Here is a 16,004-nt window from a genome sequence, read left to right as displayed (position 1 = left end):
CTAACCAAACCTGCGTCTAACCTTACACTGTAAAAAGAAATTCTGTAAAAATTTCGGTTAAAAAAAACGGCAGCTGTGGTTGCCAGAATTTTACCGTAAAAATACAGTAGCAACATTTTAGGTTTCATGGTTTTAACTTAAATTTTCAGTTAAATACCGTAATTTAATTAACTGATATAATGTTAATATACCAACCTATTGAAGTACTGAAATCTGTTTTGTACCTTTGTAATACACTGATAACCACCAAAAGCATGGAGGTGATGAGAAAGTCACATGATGAACCAAAACCCATCACAAGCAGCTTTTAAATATAAACGTATAGAGAAGGTGCACAGTTTCAATCACACAAACACTAAACACCATTATGGTAACACAAATGAAATTGAAATATTTGCAATAAACATTAATCTAACAACATTAGGTGTAACATACAACACTAATGTACAAAACTGATAAGAAAAAATTAAGAAGAAACATAGTTATTTCAACAAATAAACATCAAATTTGAAATGTAGCGCAGGGTATTCTGGCAATGTAAATTTATATGTACGAAATTATACGCTCTTTTTCACTTCCAGAAACGGTATACTACTGTAAAATTACATGTAAAGTCCAATACATTTTTTCACCATATATAGTAGGGGAACCTACCGTTAACCATTTAACAGGTTTTTACTGTAGCATTTTTACATTTTCATTTTTACATTTTTTACATATCCATATTCCACCTCACTAGCAGTAAAAGTGTTTTGCAATTCAACATGAACAAAATCGGTACATTGTACCTATCAATTCTTTATTTTATTATTAAGTACATAGTATTTAGAGACACCTAATATAAAATGGGACCAAAAGGACATATGCCAAATATTATATAGTTTGTTACTTATCAGTGTTATTTTAGTATTGTTGAGACCCCTCTTATAGATTATATATTATATTAATGTTTTGAATTGGTTTTTATTTTTTCCTTTTCATTTTATTTTTAAAGTTTTAGTGATTTTGTGTTTTTGTCATTTTGTCATAGTTTTTCTTTTTTAACGTCTATTTAGTTTTTATTTTATTTATTTTACTACATCGTTTAAATGAAACTTAGATGTTTCCTTTGCAGCTAGCTGCAGTTTTTTAATAATATTTATTTAATGTTCATTTCAAATAACAAAAATGTTTTTTTTTTTTTTATGCTTAACTATAAAAACCCTGGTACATCTTATGTGCAATACAGTTTGACAAAAAAAACACTCAATATTATCTCCACATTATCTAAACAACTCAAATTAAATTGAATACACTCTTATTTAGATTTCAAGCCTGAAAAGTCATTTTGATTAATTTAATAATATTAAAACACTCTAGAATGAATACATTCGCACAAAAGGGGTTGATTTTTTTCTAGATGATTGAAAGGTTTGAGAGAATGGAGGATCAGTGTTGAGATCTGGCAGCTGACAGCGGCTGAATTCACATAACGGTGACATCACTGTCTGGGTCACATGCCTATTATCTGTTAGTACCCTTCGTTTCTTCCCCTCCCCGTCTGTTTCTGAGAGTAAAGGCATGGAAATGAACAACGGCCTTGTGTTGAAGAAAACCGAACGCAGTGCTTGGCACAGCAGCGGGCAATGCTGACAATGCCCCACTGTTCAATGATCCTAATCATATGGAAACACATACATATTGAATTATGTTTGGCGGCGGGACTAGAATTCAGATGTATTATGAAATGTTTGATTCTCTGATGATTGTTTACTCTGTCTTGTTGAAGCTGTGTGTCGTGCGACAAGTTGCGGTTAACAGGATGAAAACCCTCCAGGTGATGAATGATAAGAACCTTGTTGTCATGCCAACGAGTATGAGGATGAATAACCGTTAGAGATAATAACGCTTATGCAAGTGTACACTTACACAGACAGTAAACTTCAAGTTTTGAAAATATGGAAATGCCAAGCTTTAGTGAGGAAAATTTAAAAAAATTGTAACGATTATGGAAAGTCCAATTGTACAGTAAAGAATAATGTTGTCCTTTTCAATCTAATCAGTGTAATTCACACACAAGGAATGATAAAAAGACAGCTGCTTTATGTAGACAATGCCACTTTTATTTGAAACACTGTAAATCAAAGTGCCATTTAATACTACTGCACAGACGTCATACAGCACCAATAGTACGACACGTTTGGGTTGACTCTATCGGAGGCAGATGCTTTAATGTGTCAGTGATTTCAGAAACAGTGTGCTTTGCTGTACTCAAGAGTGGAGAGGAATCATTCATAGACGCTGCTGCTGGAGGGGAGGGAAGTGAAATGCTCCTCTAGATTCTAGAGGTCTTACAAGCTGGTCCTACGTCAGTGAGAGTCAGTTACTTTTACACACATTTTCTGCATGCTCAGTAAACAACGTTCAGTTTTTCGAGTTGAGATAAACAGAAAAACAGTACAGTATGTGTTTTGTGAAAAGCAGCATCTCTCACTCTCTCTTTACTGTATACTGAGAAAAAAAAAAAAAAAATCACACTCTTCATTTGATCAAACGGGAAGGTTCATGGTACAAAAGAGCACTTCAATGTCAAAAAGGTGAGCAGTACAAAGCAGGAGAATTGTAATTTAAATGAAGACCACTATTATTTAAAACTGTGACAGCACTGTATGATTTACAAAAATAAAAACTAAAATATAAAAAAAATGAGACTCGTTCATTTGCGGTCTCATTGTTAAAAGTAAGCTGCATATTAGTCAATAAATATATATAGTCTACATATATATGTATTTTATAATGATTTAATAAATTATGACAGTGGTATAGCAAGCTTTGGCAAATAGTAATAAAACGGTTAGCGTTCATTTAAAGGGATAGTTCACTCAAAAATGAAAATTCTTTCATCATTTACTTACCCTCATGTCGATACAAATCTGTAAGACTTTCTCATTCATCTTCGAAAACATAAATGAAAATATTTTTAATGAAACCTAAGAGATTTTTCCTCGCTCTATTTTAAAAGTTCATGAAGAAATTGTAAAAGAAATAAGCAGTTAAATCCTAGTCTTCTAGAGACATGATCACTTTATATGATGAAGAGATTTCATTTAGGCTTTTATACGCTGAACACGACGTACATAGAGCACAACTATCATGATAAATGGAAGCTCAAACATGCTTGTTTGACGTGATCTGAGCTTGCATTTACTGTATTTGATGTGCTCGATTTATGTATGTTGATCAATGTTAATATGTGAATAAAAGCCTAAAGTATATCCGACCATGTCTCTTCATAGGACTTGGATTACACCACTCAATTTATATGAATTACTTTTATAATATCTTTATGAATATTTTGAAGCATCAAAGCTTTGGTGGAATGAACTTTCCACGGAGAACAGAAATCTCTCAGGTTTCATTGAAAACATCTTCACTTGTGTTTCGAAGATGAAAGAAACTCATGGGTTTTTGAATGACGTGAGGGTGAGTAATTGATGATAACTATCCCTTTAAAATGCATTTAGCTATGTAAGTTCATTATTCAAGAGTTCAGCTTGACTAATATCAAATATAACGTCCCTTTGAAAAATATCTTCCAGACCAGCTAATGAAGAAAAATACAGTCGTTTGGAGACGAGGAAGATAATATGTGCACATAAAAATGTTTCAGTGCATCTAACAGCTTATGTTTGATCACTGGCCGTTTGACTAGAGTGACGCGTTACACACGAAGCATCTCTGAACGACACTACAGAATTAAACACATGGAGAGTTTATTAGCATTTCCAACAGGAGCATTTGCGCTTCGTGTTCAACAAGTGGGCTTCTATTTCTTCAACTTCCCTTAAATGACCTTGGGAAATCCCACTTTGACTCATTATAAAGGTCTGAGGCACTACAGCGAGAGCATGCTGAGACGGGGTGAAGGACACATGTATGAGGGAGCTGCCCGGTCTGTGTTTCCTTCACGGCTCAGGCACATGTGGAGCTCCCACTTCTAGAGGAGTGCCAGGGTGAGGAAGGGTCCCCGGGCTTCCCCTCCACACATCGACTGTTTCCTGTGTATCAAAGAACTCATCTGGCTCCTCAGGGGTGAGCGGGGTCTGGGCGCTGGAGCCGGCCTCTGAGCTGCTCTCTCTGAGCTCCAGGAGCACAGGCAGGGAGCTGGAAAGCCCACAGAAGGACTCTGTTGGCGGACTGTCGGGCAAGTGTGAGCTGGGCTCGGCGGGGGCCGGACTTGGTGCTTCATCACAGCAGGGGCTCTCTGTAAGACACTGGCCTGCAGAGTCTGTGCCGTCCACTGCTATTTCACTGGGTCTCTCCAGGATGGGGGATGGTATTGACGGGTGGGGGTCCTCAGAGGGGAGGCTGGTTTCAGTGCTGCTGAGTGCTGACGTGGAGGACACGCAGTGGCTGTTGTTGTGAGGGGCTGGGTGGATCTCCTCGCTGCTCTGCGGAGTGAGGGTGATCTTCTCACTGAAGCTGAAGCGTGGGGAGGTGTCAGCCGTAGTGGGAGACGAGGGGCCGGCACTTGACACCGTACTGGAGGGACCACTGCTGTCTGCACGGAGAAATACACAAACACACACATTACTTGGCTCATTTTGCAAAAGAGGTGCCATTTGTGTCTCGTGTGTGTGTGTGTGTGTGTGTGTGTGTAAAAATGACTTTAACAATGAATAGTTTATGCCAACTTCTACTATGTGTTACTATAGACATTTTTATAAATGCATCAACAAAAATCCAGTAAGTTTACTTTACTTTGATTTTTTTTTCATGAGAATACCTTTTTTGCCTCATTTCAGCTGTTTTCACTGCTTTTTGCTTTAACAGCAAATATAGACATTTTGATTTAAAAATATATGAAAATTAAGAACTAGCATTCTTTCTATTTGTATTTTTGTGGATTTTAGTGGACATATTGTATTATTAAAATGAATTAAAGTTGTGACCCAAATTGGCATGTCAACATCATGTTTTCCCTTTTGAAAGTCAGCAGGACACTGTAATCCTACCTTGTGAAAAAGACATCAACTTTAGCATACAGTACTATTAAAAAGAATACTTCTTACGGAAATAATATAATTTTTAATGTAGTTAAGTGCGAACTGAATACAGTGGGGCAAAAAAGTATTTAGTCAGCCACCAATTGTGCAAGTTCTCCCACTTAAAAAGATGAGAGAGGCCTGTAATTTTCATCATAGGTATACCTCAACTATGAGAGACAAAATGAGAAAAATAAATCCAGAAAATCACATTGTAGGATTTTTAAAGAATTAATTGGTAAATTCCTCGGTAAAATAAGTATTTGGTCACCTACAAACAAGCAAGATTTCTGGCTCTCACAGACCTGTAACTTCTTCTTTAAGAGGCTCCTCTGTCCTCCACTCGTTACCTGTATTAATGGCATCTGTTTGAACTTGTTATCAGTATAAAAGACACCTGTCCACAACCTCAAACAGTCCAACTCCAAACTCCACCATGGCCAAGACCAAAGAGCTGTCAAAGGACACCAGAAACAGAAAATTGTAGACCTGCACCAGGCTGGGAAGACTGAATCTGCAATAGGTAAGCAGCTTGGTGTGAAGAAATCAACTGTGGGAGCAATTATTAGAAAATGGAAGACATACAAGACCACTGATAATCTCCCTCGATCTGGGGCTCCACGCAGATCTCACCCGTGGGGTCAAAATGATCACAAGAACTGTGAGCAAAATCCCAGAACCACACGGGGACCTAGTGAATGACCTGCAGAGAGCTGGGACCAAAGTAACAAAGGCTACCATCAGTAACACACTGCGCCAGGGACTCAAATCCTGCAGTGCCAGGCGTGTCCCCTGCTTAAGCCAGTACATGTCCGGGCCCGTCTGAAGTTTGCTAGAGAGCATTTGGATGATCCAGAAGAGGATTGGGAGAATCAGATGAAACCAAAATAGAACTTTTTGGTAAAAACTCAAAGAATGCTGAGTTGCATCCAAAGAACACCATACCTACTGTGAAGCATGGGGTGGAAACATCATGCTTTGGGGCTGTTTTTCTGCAAAGGGACCAGGACGACTGATCCGTGTAAACGAAAGAATGAATGGGGCCATGTATCGTGAGATTTTGGTGAAAACCTCCTTCCATCAGCAAGGGCATTGAAGATGAAAGCGTGGCTGGGTCTTTCAGCATGACAATGATCCCAAACACACCGCCTGGCAACGAAGGAGTGGCTTCGTAAGAAGCATTTTAAGGTCCTGGGTGGCCTAGCCAGTCTCAGATCTCAACCCCATCGAAAATCTTTGGAGGAGTTGAAAGTCCGTTTTGCCCAGCGACAGCCCCAAAACATTACTGCTCTAGAGGAGATCTGCATGGAGGAATGGGCCAAAATACCAGCAACAGTGTGTGAAAACCTTGTGAAGACTTACAGAAAAGCGTTTGACCTCTGTCATTGCCAACAAAGGGTATATAACAAAGTATTGAGATGAAATTTTGTTATTGACCAAATACTTATTTTCCACCATAATTTGCAAATAAATTCTTTAAAAATCCTACAATGTGATTTTCTGGATTTTTTTTTTTTTTCTCATTTTGTCTCTCATAGTTGAGGTATACCTATGATGAAAATTACAGGCCTCTCTCATCTTTTTAAGTGGGAGAACTTGCACAATTGGTGGCTGACTAAATACTTTTTTGCCCCACTGTATAACATTTTAGGTCATTTACAATGCATGTTTAAATGGTAACACTTAAGTATAGGCATTAACTTTTAACTAGTTGTTTATTAGCATGCCTATTATTAACATATTGGCTGTTTATTAGTATTTATAAAGCACATATTCTGCATGACCATGTTCTATATCCCTAATCCTACCCAATACCTAAACTTAACAACTACCTCACTAACTATTAATAAGCAGCAAATTAGGAGTTTATTGAGGCAAAAGTCATAGTTAATGGCTTGTTAATATCGAGAATTGGACCTTAAAATAAAGCGTTTAAATTTATATTAAATGCAATTAGTTAGACTTTCGAGTGCTTTTTTTACCCACCTAAGTATGACTTAAGTACAACTATTATAATTTCATAATTCTGTTTTCTATAAAACATGCTGTACTGATAAGCAATTATGGTATAAGGTAAAATATACTGTAATTTCTATTGAAACTTATGTCATGTATTTAAATATTTTTGTAATTACAAATTAGTAATGAAGCTTCAAGTTGATACTTTGAAAAATATTTATTAAATTTAAATGTGATATAAAATAACACACTAGTTAAAATTATAATCAAGCATTTGACATGTACTTTAGTATGCTAGTCAACAAAATAAGTGTGTTTTTTTTAAAGCCTGATAAAAGATTATTAAAACATAATGATTTAAAATATACATTTACCAAATGCACTTTTAAAACACAGTCAGGAAAGTGTTTTTTTTTTGTTTGTTTTTTTAAGTAGACTTAAGTGACCTTTTTATTTCATTAATACTATATTATCTGCAAGAACAGTTTTTTAAATATACTGTTAAGATGTGAAGTACACTACAAGTGCACATTTAATACACTGAAGCTGACTTTTTCACAGTGGGCTTCAATACAAGTTATAGCCTCATATTTTTCGCCACTTTACTGTTGTGCTTAAAATTTGAATAGAAAACAACTGATAACTGAAAGGTTTGTATAAATAGACTTGCCAAGTTGCCATGTCAAATAAAACAGTCAACCCCTTTACTGTCAACCTTGTTACTTTGTTGAAGGCATAATTATATCAACATACAAATTCATGAATTTAGCTTGCAGTTGCACTGTTATTTGTTACCACTTAAATATCAATTGAACATCTGATTCATCCAACATATGTAACATGTTAGCACAATGGCTGAGTGCAGAGAGTTTTCTCCATGTGAAGTAGCTAAGGGGAACAGTACTCACACCAGGGTGGCCGATCAGAGCGCTGGCGCAGTGAAACAGAGGAGGACAGCACTCTGTGAGGGATGTAAGAATCCCCTGTGGGCTGGTTCTGGGAATCAAACATGGCTGAGAGAGCTACAGGAGGGGAGGCAAACACACATACAGTTGGGACACTGGTGCATTACATTTCAGTATCAAAACAAAGGAGACTGACCTAAAATTGCCCTAATGTTAGAGCGGTGCTATGGGCATTACCTCTGGTTGTCCTGGTGTGGGAATCTCCTGCATTCTCACACATAGTTGTTAGGAACTCGTTCACTTGCTTGAGTGAGAGTGAGTTGTGGAGGGTCTCCAGGGGGTAGATGGAGGGCACCATGGAGCAGCCTTCAAAACCTGCAGATGAGTGATGAGAGAAGACAGTCCTCTATCCAGACATCAGTATGCACCCAGAGTGACACAGCAGTCTATTACCACCAAATCAGTGTCAATACTCATTCCAACTACTGCCAAACCCTTGTTAGTGACAGAACCACAGTCACAGGCAGGAAACATTCAGATACACTGTACACTCACACAAACAAACCCACCACATCCTCTCCATTCAAGACATTCGAGAACCCACCACATCATTCATTCGAGACTTATTGTGTATTACACAGGAAATCTAAATCTACATTTAAAAGTCATACAATTAGTAGTAGTGTCACACTCTCACACACAACTTCAAGAAAAACCAAAAAGTTCCTTTAATTAGTTGTTAGTCTCTATACACTTCTTTTAGTTTAAAAACCACACTCTTAATGTAGATTAAAGCAATACAAATTAGGAGGGAGCTGGCTGAGACAATAATAATAAAAACAGGAATGAATGTGAGACTGCACCTGTGGATTATCATGTAATCAGAGCATGAATTTTATAAAAGATGACAATGCATCATTTATGACTATTACTTATGAAAATTACCCTGAATTCTGGAGAACGTAATAAAAAAAAATCCAAATAATAACATAATGTGCATGTGTGATTATGTATGAAGTAATAAGAGGTTTAATTAATTATTGTTGAAAAAAGTGAAAACTGAAAAATCACATTTGGAAGAGAGAATTACAATATTTTATTTTTCAAATCCTTGGAAGCCTGTGGCATGCAAATCATATGCCACTATCATGCAAGTCAATCATTTTTTGACAAGTCAGAGAGACTGTAAGCTGACACAGTTGCAATCAGATGCCACTGGCATGCATCTGCCACTCAACACACCCCAACACACAGCAGTGACAGATCACTCTTAATGCCACTCCAGCCTCTTCTGTACAGAGCACTGAATCTGACATGTTTAAATCTGTTCTGTTCTCTTTATAAATATTTGAATAGTTTTGAAGAGTACTAAACTGCCAAACAAGAGTACTTTTTTAATTTATGAATTACTTTATGAATTAAATCTGACTGGGACCTTTATCCAAACTCATTTGCAATCTTTTGTATGGTGGAATCAAAAGGTCTGAAATATCACCTAAGAGGTAAAAACCTTTTTTCTATATTATTTTGTTTTCTTTTATTACAAGATGAACAAACTACTACACTATTGTTCAAAAGTTTGAGGTTTGTTTTTAAAAGTCTATTTTGCTCACCAATGCTGCATTTATTTGATCAGAAGTACTGTAAAAACAGCAATATTGTGAAATATTATTACAATTTAAAATAACTGTTTTCAATTTTAATATATTTTAAAAAGTAATTTATTCCTGTGATGGCAATGCTGAAATACTCCAGTCTTCAGTGTCAGATATGCCAATTTGGTCCTACAGAAACATTTCCTATTATTACCAATGTTGAAATCAATTTTGCTGCTTAATATTTAACTGTGATACTTTTTTTCAGGATTGTTAGATTAACAGAAGTTTTTTTTTTCTTTTTTCTAACTTTTTTTTAATAAATTTTCTCGTAACAGTGAGAAAGACTTTATTGACACTTCTGATCAATTTAATGCATACTTGCTAAATAAACTTTTTAACTTCTTAATATAAATAAATAAAAACTTACTGACCCCAAACATTTAAACAGTGTTGTACATACTGAAAAGAAAACAACTTAATTAAATTATAAATTTCAAAATTTTAAAAATGTAAAAAAAAATTAATTCAAGCCAAAACCCAAGATTAATCATGATAATAGCACTAAAAAAGACAACCTACATAAACTTCTATAAGTTATTAAAAAAACAAAAAAAAACAAAGCTGTGTCATTGCAAGCTGCTTTTCCCAAAAACACAAGCATGCTTCAAACAGCAGAGGCACTACAGAGCAAAGCTAAGGCGGCTGTGGTAGCGGCCATTACTGCAGTCACGGCACAGCAGGGCACGGAGGGACCTCCCCAGGGCTGACCGTAGAGGTACTCTAGTGGGTCCTGGCCAGAGATTAACCAGTTGCGGAAGAGGCGGAGATGGTAGGAGCACTGATGGAGGTGGTGGGCAAAAGCACTGTCCAAACAGAACGGGTGGCCAATATTGGGGTCGGTGGAAAAGCGCCTCAGCAGCTGGGCTACCTGGTGCTCTTCCAGAGGTTCTGAGGAAGAAGAGGCAGAGCAGGGAAGAGAAGAGTGGGGAGTAGGGGGTTTGAAAAGCAGACGGGTGAGGGCATGGGGTTCTCGTGGGGACATAGTGGACAGTGATTACCGCTTCATTACTTAGCATGCTATCAGAAAAACTCCCCTCAACAGGTCTCACAGGGTTTAATAGACACTTCTCCACATTTAAACACATCTAAATAAAGGCGAGTTAGCCTGAGCGACTGGTCACCAGCAGATAATCCCAAGCAGACACACAGCATCACTTAAGTCCATTGTAGTCCACAGCCTTCATTCACAAACAATGTACTGTCCAGAGGAAACAGTACCATCTCCTGGGGTCAACTTCCATCGATTAAGGGACAAGACCACAAGGGATTCAAGGAACTCACTAAACTATACACAGAAATGGTCTACATACCCACACTGACATCTAGAACTTCAGAACAAATCTATTTTTCCTTAAGTGTGCATATGGACACTGTGTAGTTAGGCCCAGTCGATTAACACAATCGACCTGATTGAATTAAAGCTGCGGTGGGACAAAGATCTATCATTACCTGAGCCAGACCACCATACAGGTGATTGAACCGCCGTGGCAGAAGTGTCATCCTGTGTGCCTAAAGTGAATAAAGTGCTCAGAGGAGAAAAACATCACACACCTATTAGACTACACTACGAGTACACTACACAAAAACTTTGGGGTCAGTAGGAATTTTTTTCTTTAAAAGAAATACTTTTATTCAGCAAAGATCCATTCAGTTTACCAAAATTTATTGTAAAGACATTTATAATATTAAAAAAAGACAACCATTTCAAATAAATGCTGTTCTTTTAAACTTTCTATTTATTAAAGAATCTTGACAAAATGTGTTTCTACAAAAATATTAAGCAGCACAACCATTTTCAACGTTGATAGTAAGAAATGATTCTTAAGCACCAATTCGGCATATTAATGGCTGCTGAAAATTTACAAGCTTTACCATCACAGGATAATAATAATTATATATATATATATATATATATATATATATATATATATATATATATATATATATATATATATTAAAATATATTAAAACAGAAAACATACTTTACTTTTACTTTAAATTGTAATAATATTGCTGTTTTTACAGTATTTTGATCAAATAAATACAGCCTTGGTGAGAATAAAAGACTTAATCTTACTGACCCCAAACTTTTGAACGCAAATGTAAAGGCCATTTTTATAGATCTTTACCATAACCACCACTGTTGGTAATTTTGCTGATGGTAATAAATATTGATTATTTTTTCAGTCTATTTCATTTGAATATTCAATTATTTAATAAAAAAAAAAATTAAATGATTACTTATTTCAATAATTTAAAAATAGGCCTATTACAAAACTAATTATTCTATATGTACAGTTTAGTTGTAAAAGTTATTAATTAATGCAATTTATAAGGGACAATCTATTTAACAGCTGAAGTAATTAAAAAATTCAGACTCAACAGTCTGAAAAAAGTGCATACCAAGTATCATGCCGTGTATTTTCCCACTTATATTAAAGGGGTCCTATTATGCTCTTTTACAAAGTCTTGATTTTGTTTTGGGGGTGTACTAGAACATGCTCTCATGCTTGGTGGTTTGAAAATCGTATTATTTTTCACAAAATTTACATTATTACAATATCTTTCTCCCCAGCCTGGCACAAACGGCTCAATTAGTTCTGGGTTTGATGAAGGTCCGCCTTCCGAAAAGTGTTGTGATTGGTTAGCTGTCCCAGTGCTTTGTGATTGGCGAACAGCTTAGATGGTGTTTCAGTACTGCCCCGCCCCTTGCCAAAACAGCAAGTTAGTCAATATTGCCATATCAATTCAGACCCCAAGAAAATTGAACAAGAGGATCGCGCAGAACCTTTGAACGCATGGATATTACAAGACATATTAAAGTGGTAACGTTATTGTTGTTGTTTTTCTTTTGGCTAAATCACGTTTTAGATAGGATGTCAACAACAGCTTAAAAATAACTGCATTCATGTACAGATAAGCGCAACGGTAATATGCATTATGTTTATTGTTCTTTAATTCTAACATTATAACATGAATTGCGGTGAAACTGTTATACAGTTGAATTTATACCATAGTCCCACAGAGTTACACTATTTGTGGCTGCATATATAAGCAAATTAATTCTCTGCCAGCAGGAGGCACTGTTGGAGTAGAGAGCGAGGTTTCCCTGGTAACGCTGTACACAAAACAGAGCTCCGCTCACAAACGCTGCTTTATCAGACAATACATGCAAAATTAAATGAAAATGACATCCAAAATTTTCTGAAGACAGTCGGTTTCCTTCAGAAATACAGTGATATAAAAACACCCGCACCGCGTTTTGATTTTGAAACGTGCAGTGCTCAACCAAGAGTTCTCCCCACCAGCCAACCATTCAAATTTCCGTAGGCGGGATTTATTTTAATGATATTCTAATGGGCCACTTTGTGATGTCATAAATACAGGAAAACAACTTTGTAGTCCAAACGAGCCGGTCGTTGTAGTTCTTGAAAAGGGATTTTTTAAAAACGAAATATCTCCCTTTGGAGTGGACTTTGACATTTGTAACTTTGTAGATCTTTTTACGCCCAAACATACACACTACACACGGACTAAAATTCAAAAAGTGAAAAAGCATAATAGGACCCCTTTAAGTCAGTTAATTATATTAGCTACACCCTACTCTACACCTACTCCTTGCAGAAACCTTTTAGCTTTTTTAGATTTTAATTAAGACATTATACAGTCTTTTTTATTAAGTTGTTTCATCATGTGTACCATTGGGAGGTGCCAACAATGTAGATGATTACAGGTTTAACTATCCTTGTGGGGACATTTGATCTCCACCTGATTCGCATATGTGCACACTTTATCAGGACAACACAAAATGTAATAATTAGGCTGAATGAACTGAATTTGCACTCATTTCAGAGACATGAAGGTAAATGAGTATTTCTTAATAACTACAGAAACATAATTAGGTTGGACGACAAGCTCCTACGTGAAAGGTTTTGAGAGCTGGATGGAATGTGTGGTGGGTAGAGTGTGTGGGATCTGGCAGGGAATGGGGATTGTGTAGGTGGATCAGGGACCATCTTTAAGCTCTGCCTGAGATGTACTGAACACATACAGAACTGTGTCCAAATACACCTACATAACACACTGCAGTAATTCACTTCACTTCACAAGTGGTTCTTTTGCATTGTTTTTGACCTTTGTTATCACCTCCATTCAGGTTTGTTTATGCTAGACAACATCTCCGGACAACATCTCCAACATCTCCGCTCTTGATCACAACATATGCAAGACCGAGAGAGAAAACACTGATTATCTTAACCCATATAACATCAACATGCAGTTTATACACAGCACGTGTCTATCAATGAAGTGTAGAGAACCACAAAAGACACCGGCTAGTTTATCTGTATATGCAAGTGTGGTAGGTTGTTTTAGTCACATAGACTGAAGATGTCTATATCAATTTGAAAGAAGTCTTTGTCGTTTGTGGCATTTTAGATTTTAAGCTGCTTCCCATGAAGAACCAAGGGGAAACATTCCTTGGCTGCATAGCTCAACATTCACAACATTTAACATAATTACAATTCACAACAACATTCATTTTAAATAAAACTGAGAGAAGATTAATGGAGTAAAAGAGTGAGAGGTGAACCATTTCTCTGTGAACAATCACTTTCTGCTATAGTTAAATACAGTGAAAACACCGTCCAACAGTACCAGAGCAATGACAACTGTTGACAGGGGAAGGGTTCACTCATTGGTGTGCAGTCCAGTAGTGTTTCAGATTCATTATCTTGAGTATCTATTCATAATTGTACATTGCAAAAAAATCATGATCTTAATCTGTAGTATTTGTACTTTTTCAGCAGGAATAGATTTAAAAAACACACAAAAAAACCTTTGTCTTTCTCTCTATCTATTCCTTCCCTTGCTAGCTTGTACTTATTTGAACAATTGCCTGAGACTTGGTATTACGAGCACTTCCTCTGTCTGTTTGCCTCTTTAAGATTAATCGGTTTATGTATTCCCCAATTGTAAGTCGCTTTGGATAATGACTAAATGTAAATGTAAATATCAAAACATCCTTATATTACAAGCTAAATGTAATTACAATATTTCAACAAAACATTACAACTTGTTTGCAAAGAATGTATCTTGAATTAATGTATTTTTCACAGTGCACTGTCAAATTGTTTTTAACAAATTAATTAAATTAAAGATATTCTTTCTGACACATACTACTGTTCAAAAGTTTGGGTTAGAAAGATGTTTTAATGTTTTCTAAGGGCTATTATGGTCACCAAGTCTGCATTTATTTGATCAAAAATACTAAAATATTGTGAAATATTATTATAGTTTTAAAATAATTTTCCTTTTCATATATCATAAAATGTCATTTATTCCTGTGATGGAAAAGCTGAATTTTCAGCAGCCATTACTTCATTCTTCGATCTCCCATGATCCTTCAGAAATCTGAAACTGGTTCTAGAGTAAAATTTCTTATTATTAACATTGAGATTATACATGCGTAATATTTTTGTGGAAGCTGTAATACAATTTTAGGATTATTTTATGAACAGAAAGTTCAACAGAACAACATTTATTTGAAATGAAAATCTTTTGTAACATTATAAATGTCTTTACCATCACTTTTATTCAGCAAGGATGCATTCAATTGATCAAAAGTATTAATTTCTTTTAAGAAAAAAAACAAAAACAAATCTACTGACCCCAAACTTTTGAACGGTAGTGTATCTTATTTAATTTTGCTTCCCAAATGCAAAAGACGACAAAAATACGGATTAAGAACATGATTTTTTGCAGTGTAATACACCCACAGACTTGTGCACATACAATCACAGGAAACAAACACGTGCTTAAACTCATTCACACAAACAGTCATCCGTAACTGATTAACACTGAGTCACTGGGTGAGAGTGAGAGTTGTCCGCAGGAGGCTACAGATAGCGATGCATATGGGAAGGGTTTGAGACTTTGTTGAATGGTTAAAAAGTTGATGAAACTGGAGAGGTTGAAGGAAACATGACAGAAATCATGTGAAAACAGAAGAAACTAAACCAACGAAAAATTCCACTGACATGCAAAACAAAGGGAGGTGGAGGAAGTGGAAATATACTTGAAGAGAAGCAGACGTACCATTAGTCGGATGCTTTGCAAACGACACAGAAAATCTCTTTACTGCCGGCATAGACAACAACTCTGAGGAAATAAAAAAGGTCACTAGAGTTACCATATTTTACAGTACACCTGTACAGGATGGGGATGGTGTTACAGAGCTGAAGGTGTGAGACTATCAAGGATAGTAAGGTGAGAAATGTAGGGCTGGGTTTCTACTGTGACTACAGACAGAAAGCAGAAGAGCAGCATTTAGTGTCTCAATGTGATTTCGACTTTTAACTAAAGAGTGAGAATATTCCTTATTACGTGGAAGTAAGATGTTAATCTCACAGATGGGTTCACTGAGGCTATTCCTAGCTCAGGTAGAGAAAATGAACTCT

The 16,004-nt window shown here is 36.2% G+C and overlaps 1 protein-coding gene across 9 annotated transcripts in view; it reads right to left on the bottom strand.

The window, feature by feature from the left end:
- Positions 1 to 2,081: 2,081 nt before the first annotated feature.
- Positions 2,082 to 16,004, bottom strand: part of ppip5k1a (diphosphoinositol pentakisphosphate kinase 1a) — a 32,444-nt gene continuing 18,521 nt past the window's right edge. For 2 of the 9 annotated variants that reach the window (XM_058781526.1, XM_058781527.1), the window contains 5 exons: positions 15,643 to 15,705; positions 10,255 to 10,434; positions 8,126 to 8,263; positions 7,892 to 8,005; positions 2,082 to 4,540 (listed from right to left, as the gene is read on the bottom strand). In XM_058781526.1, the coding sequence (XP_058637509.1) occupies positions 3,945 to 4,540; positions 7,892 to 8,005; positions 8,126 to 8,263; positions 10,255 to 10,434; positions 15,643 to 15,705 (1,091 nt within the window). In that variant the 3' untranslated portion in view covers positions 2,082 to 3,944. Of the gene's footprint in view, positions 4,541 to 7,891; positions 8,006 to 8,125; positions 8,264 to 10,207; positions 10,435 to 11,526; positions 15,509 to 15,642; positions 15,706 to 16,004 lie in introns of those variants that run through there. The other 7 variants (XM_058781529.1, XM_058781530.1, XM_058781531.1 and 4 more) reach the window with 5 other exon arrangements.

The sequence above is a fragment of the Onychostoma macrolepis genome, chromosome 07 (assembly GCF_012432095.1).
Source record: "Onychostoma macrolepis isolate SWU-2019 chromosome 07, ASM1243209v1, whole genome shotgun sequence".
Lineage (NCBI taxonomy): Eukaryota > Metazoa > Chordata > Actinopteri > Cypriniformes > Cyprinidae > Onychostoma > Onychostoma macrolepis.
The sequence above is the reverse complement of the archived record's forward strand: the minus strand, read 5'-3'. Positions and strand labels throughout refer to the sequence as shown.